This window comes from Pteropus alecto, unplaced genomic scaffold, assembly GCF_000325575.1.
Source record: "Pteropus alecto unplaced genomic scaffold, ASM32557v1 scaffold61, whole genome shotgun sequence".
Lineage (NCBI taxonomy): Eukaryota > Metazoa > Chordata > Mammalia > Chiroptera > Pteropodidae > Pteropus > Pteropus alecto.
The window spans coordinates 15,330,970-15,336,969 of record NW_006434835.1 but is presented as its reverse complement, the minus strand read 5'-3'; the positions used below and the strand labels follow the sequence as shown (position 1 = coordinate 15,336,969).

General features: G+C 35.6%; 1 protein-coding gene across 3 annotated transcripts in view; it reads left to right on the top strand.

Annotated features, from left to right (window-relative positions):
* Positions 1–6,000, top strand: part of ASXL2 (additional sex combs like 2, transcriptional regulator) — a 106,109-nt gene that overhangs the window by 34,582 nt on the left and 65,527 nt on the right. Inside the window, exon 3 of one of the 3 annotated variants that reach the window (XM_006910290.3) lies at positions 468–470. The exons of the other annotated variants lie outside the window; for them this stretch is intronic. Within the exon in view, the coding sequence (XP_006910352.1) occupies positions 468–470 (3 nt within the window). The remainder of the gene's footprint in view (positions 1–467; positions 471–6,000) is intronic. 3 annotated transcript variants of the gene reach the window in all.

Genomic DNA, 6,000 nt, shown 5'->3' with positions numbered 1-6,000 from the left:
ACTTGAGTCCATACTTCTTCCTACCATTACAGACTATGCCATTGGTCATGAAGTTTCAGAGGCAATTCAAACCCCATTCTCCCAAATGTACTCAGAGCTATGCCCACGCAGCTTCATGGAGCTGTTTCTTGGTTTGGGGGCATTACTTTTTATTTTTTCATTAACCTAAAAAAATTTTTTAAATGTTCTTTGCAGTCTTTGAGCTATACAGTTCTGTAGTTCTCAAGGTCCAGGCAGCACACAGAAGCTACATGGTAATTTGAAAAGGGAAGTTATTAAGTTAACTGGTTATTAACTTATTAACCAGAAAATGACTATTAAAAGATAAAGAGAACACAAAAGAATACAGTAATAGCAGATACAGAGGACAACTGTACCTCTAGGGCTGAAGCAGTGTGCCCCAGGAAAGAATAACTTTCAAGGAGGTCCCTCCATGTCCTTAGGTTACAATTCAGGTCTCCATGGAGAAGGTTGGGCTCTGGTCCAGTGGGTGGCAAAGTTCACTGGTGCTGTAGCCTGGGGACACAGCATGGGAAACCGCCTACTGCGTACTAGAAGAACTTGGTGAGAAGCTTCCTGCTGGGAACCTGTCCAGCTCACTCTGAGGTGCCAGCTGAGGCACCAGCAGAAATTTCTGGGAAGCCACCCACAGACGTTCTGCTGAACTTTGCTGAAGGGTGCATGCCATTGAGTGTCCCTCATGTTGCTTGGTGTGCATGCCATAAGAGCAGGCAGGCAAGAACACACGAAAACCAGAAAGAAAAGCTCCCCCCTTCTTTCTGCATTTCTGCAGTGTCCTTCCAGCACTCTACTGACAAAACTTAACGTGGAGCCAGTTGGCAAAGGAAGGTTTATAGGGTCCAGCTCTGCTATCACAGAGAAGGGCAGCAAAGGTTGGATTTAGAGTTGAAAGTCACTAAATTGATAACGGACACAGAAACCTTTAGTAGTTTTTCCATAGAATAACGGAGATGATTGATCCTGTGTACCACTTCTATATACTTGATTTCTTTCCATCTGCACCCCAGCCAAATTGATAACACCACTGTTCGCTGTGTAGGTTCTTAGATTTCTCAGTCTTACTCTGAACATCAAGCAATTTTATCTGTGTCTTTTTATATTTAAAGTGGGATTTTTTATGGATAGCATATAGTTTTTGACATTATTAGATTTAGTCTACCATTTTATCATTTATTTTGTTACTTATTTTTTATTTCACTGTCCCCTCTCTACTGCCTTCCCCCACTGCCTTCTTTTGAATTATTTGAGTGTCTTCTAGTATATTTTATTTTTTGACTCTGGCTATATCTCTTTGTTTATTTGTTTTTTAAGTGGTTGCTTTAGAGATGTATACACCCAAACCTTTCATTGACTTTGAGTTAATATTTTACTGCCTTAAATAAAAGGTAGAAGCCTCAGAACCATTGCTTGTCCTCTTTATTGTCACGGTTGTCATAGGCGTTACATCTCATACATGGAATTCCCCACCAGACAGAGTTACTGATTTTTCTTTCCAGTCATAAATGATTCAAGGACTAACAGTGTTTACCCAGATGTTTACTCTTTTGCTCTTTCTTCTCTAAAGTTCCTCATTTTCCTTTAGTATCATTTTCCTTCAGCCTGAAGAATTTTCCTTTTAGGATTTCTTTTGAAGCATGTCTGCTGCTGAGGAATTCTCTTAGTTTTCCTTCACCTGGAAATGTCTTTTTGATTGTTTGGTTTTGCCTTTATTTTGAAGGGTTTTTATCATTATTATTTTATTTTATTTTATTTTATTTTTTTGCTGGATATTGAATCTGTGTTGATGATTCTTTTTTTTTCAGCACTAAAAAATGTTGCTTTGCTGCTTCCTTCTGGCCTGCATAGTTTGATGAGAAATCCATGGTTGTTTGAGTCATTGTTTTCATATAAGTAATAATTTGTTTTCTCTGATTGCTTTCAAGATAATTTCTTTATGTTTAATTTTCGGTAGTTTGATTTTTAAAGATCATGCTCAATAAACATTTGCCAGATTGAATTTCTACCTCTTTGAGAGGGGTCTCCATTGCACCCAATTAGTATTAATACATTTACTTATGAACAGAATAATCTCTCTCGTGATATTTAAGTATGTTTTAGCTCGCCTCATACCAAAAACAAATCCCATCACCTAATTTTCCCCACGTCTTCTTATGTAAAAGTATACAGCAGGGGAAATAAAAGTCAACATTCCCTACTACTTTTCAACAGAAATCATTATCCTTACAGAGTAGGTCATTTGACTGGTTGCCAAGCTGAATTGCCTTGAGGTGATTTCATTAGAAAGCTTAGTTTAAGAATGAAGAACATTATTAAATTGATACCATATATATCCAGGGTTGGCTGATACCTTTGAGTCTGGCCTGCATTTTCTTTATTAGCTAGTTGCAGTTCTGCTTTCAAGCCCGCAAACCTGGTTGGGATATCAGAAAGGACTAATAATGAAAAAAACAAAAAGCTTGGACATTGACAGAAAAGAATATTCCTATCCATTGTTATTCAGCTTCACAATGAGTTCTATTATGGATCAAAGGGAACCTACTAAACCTTAGGGTCCATAGCTGATGGCTTCATGATGGCTCCTTGAAATTGAAATGCATGGGAAGAATATTAAAGAACAGGGTAATATTCGTTGTATCCACATTTAACTCTAAACTGCTGTAGTAATTTTTATTCTGGCACATAATTAGGGTACTCTAACTGTTATCTGAAGTGGTTTAGACTAGCTGAAGTTAATTGTGTATTGTTAGACACTGATATTTTGGACTAACTTGTAAATTTTAAGAATAAATTAATGTTTTATGACAAGGTGCAGGAGGGTACAAATTTTAAGAATTGTGAGTATTGCTGGGAGGGGAAGAGAGTTTATTTTTTGGCTTTATTGTTGCTTTGTAAAGAAAAATTAAAAGCTGTTTTTTTTCCCTTTTTTATTTTCTTGGGGTGCATTCCAACTCCAGAAGGTAAGAACTATTATTTTATTCTAAAGAACTATTATAAAATTATAAAGCACTTTTTTACAAATTTAATTGAACTTACCTTTGGGTGCATGATTTTTACTTTAGAAAACTAATTAGTCTAGAAACTAAGTGAGAGTAATATTGCTATGTAAATGTTTATTACATGTATTTTTTTTTGTTTTTGAAGTTTGTAATCATTTTGTCATAATTTTAGAAAATCAGTCTGCATTTAGTTTTATTAAAATCATCATTCGACATACTACCATTAGGATATCTAATATTCTGTCGATTAATAAATGAAAATATTTAAGAGATTGGAAATGTGTGAGCTAACATTTGCTTTTGTTCCGCACTTATAAAATGTTGTGCTGTTTTCTTTTGTTCTCTGTGGTTTCAGATGAGAAATCTGCTGTTGTTTTGAATTAGTGTTTCCCTATAGGTAATGTGTTGTTTCTCTCTGACTGCTTTTAGGACTTTTTTTTTCCTTCCTTTTTTTTAGTGTTCAGAAATTTAATTATGACACATCTTGGTGTGTGGGTCTGTGGACTTTGAGTTTATCCTATTTAGATTCACTGAGTTTCTTGGGTATGTACATTTCTTTTTCACCAAATAAAGGAGATTTTCAACTGTTAATTCTTTGAATACTCTTTTTTTCTCCTTTTCTACTTGGGCTCTGATGATAAGAACTTTGATTTTTTTGGTTATTATCCCACAACTTTCTGAGATTCTGTTAATTTTTTTTAGTATTATTGTCTCTCTCTTGTTCACACCAGATTAAAATTGATCTGTTCTTAGAGTCATTGATTCTGTCCTCTGTGATCAACATTCTACTATTGAGCCCATTTAGCAAGATTTTACATTTCTTATTGTACTTTTCAGTTCTATAATTTCTGTTTATTTGTTATAAATTCTATATCTTTGCTGATATTTGCTGTATTTTCCTGTGTTTCAAGAGAATTAATGCTTATTGAAACATTTTTATGACAGCTGTTTTAAAATTCTTGTCTTATAATTTCAACATCTTCCTCGGTATTGGTGTCAGTTGATTGTCTTTTCTTATTTAAGTTGTCATTTTGCTGCTTCTTGGTATGATGGGTGATTTTTCTATTGAATTCTGGATATTTTAGCTATTATGTTAGAAGATGTTGGGTCCTATTAAGTTTAAATCTTTCATTTAAGCAGGGAATCACACTGCTTACCTAGAGAGTCTTAGATGTTTCTGGTGGCCTGTAGTTTAATAACAATTTAATTTTCAGAGCTATTGCTGTGCATTTTGGTCTTCTTGTTTTATTTGTTGACACACAAGTTCCCAGTGATCTCTGCTGCTGCTTTCTGAAGGGTGGAAAGAGTTTCCACAGGCCAGGCTGCCTTATGCCTCTCAATGTGGGGAAGAGGGAGTCTCCAGCCTATGGGAACAGAGAGGCTTCCTGGGTCAGGTGCTTGTGTTGGGACCCTTCTTGCTTATGCCACCGGGCTGTCAGCATCTCAGGGGAGTAGGCTGATTAGTCTCAGGCCCACAAGGACAAAAGAAGCTTCCTGGTCAGGGCTGTTTCTTGAGGTCTGATCCTATTTGCTGGTACTTTCATGCCTCTCCTGTTTTAGCCTTTATTTTTGCTGCTTGAGGTAAGATAACTCACAGTCAAAGCCATTTAATTATATAAGCTTTACCATAATTCTGTGTTACTTCTGTGACTTGGAAAATGCCAGGAATTGGTAAAATGAAAGGATCAGTTGACTTCTTCAAAATTGTGAATCATGGTTTAAGTGGCCATGTCAAGACCGACAGTTCTTGTTCAAAAGCAGAAAATAATTGTAATAAATAGCTTTGTTCTTCAGATTTATAAGCTATGTTGCTAAATGAACCAGAAATACCAAATAGGACAAAGATATAAAATTTCAACTTCTTATTTATTGATATACTTAAATCTGTTGAATTTTATTCTCTCTCCAGCTCTTTCAGAACTATGCCCATGGCTTATATTGAGAAGTATTCTATTTTTAGTTTCTGTTTTTCACACTAATACTTCTTTTATCCCAAATAGTATGTCCTCATATGCAGACATCTGCACCTCTTTAGTTCAGTCCATGCTGGTTAGGAACTCTGCCCAGCCATTAGGAAATGTTAGCATCTTGATCAGCCAAAATAAAGGCAGTTGATATTTCTTTATATGCAGTAGTTACAGAATGACCTTTCTTAGAAGCATTAGGTTTCTCTTAAAGTCTGCTTGTTCTTTTTATTACTTATTTCTCATAAGATTGAAAAGCAAGGTTCTGTTAGTGAACCAATAGTGGAAATGGCCATGGACTAAGATAAGATTCAGGTATTTTATGCATTTGATCTATTTAATCTTAAACCCTCTGAAGTCTTTATTTCACAGATAAAGACATTGAAGCAGTGAGAAATCACATAGTTATTTAGAGATAAAATCTGTACCCACATCTGTCTGACTCCAAACATAAGTGCTGCTTCTGTTGCCTCACTTTTGAGTGGAATCAGGAGGTTAGATAAAGCTCTTAATGAACCGTATTGTAGTTTTCCTTAGGTAAAACGTTATGATGTTCTCTAAAGTCCTTCTGTACCAAGAGTTTGTGATTAATCTAAATAAAATCGAACGTTGTTTTTCCATATATTTACTTAAAACAATCACTGGACTCTTTTTTTCCTTTCAAATGGTTGTGCTCACATCTTACTGGTAGTGGGCAAACCATGCCTTTTAAAAAAACGATAGTAAGAAAAAGACAATAATGGGAAGATAGAGTGAAGATTTATTAAGAGGTAGAGAGAATATACAAGAAAAACTTCGAAAGAATCTTTTTTTATTGCTGCCTTTCTCTCCAGGCTATTCCTAGGTTACTCTCATATTTGTTTTGCACTCTTTTGCTGGTCTGTTAATCCAGACCTCTCATTTTGGGGTCCCAGCTGGGCTGGCTTCTCCAGAAATGCTTGTTTAAAAATTTCCCTTCACACCCTTTCCCCCTCTCTAATGGTTTCACTACCATTTGTTTCATGGTGTGTTTGTGGAGG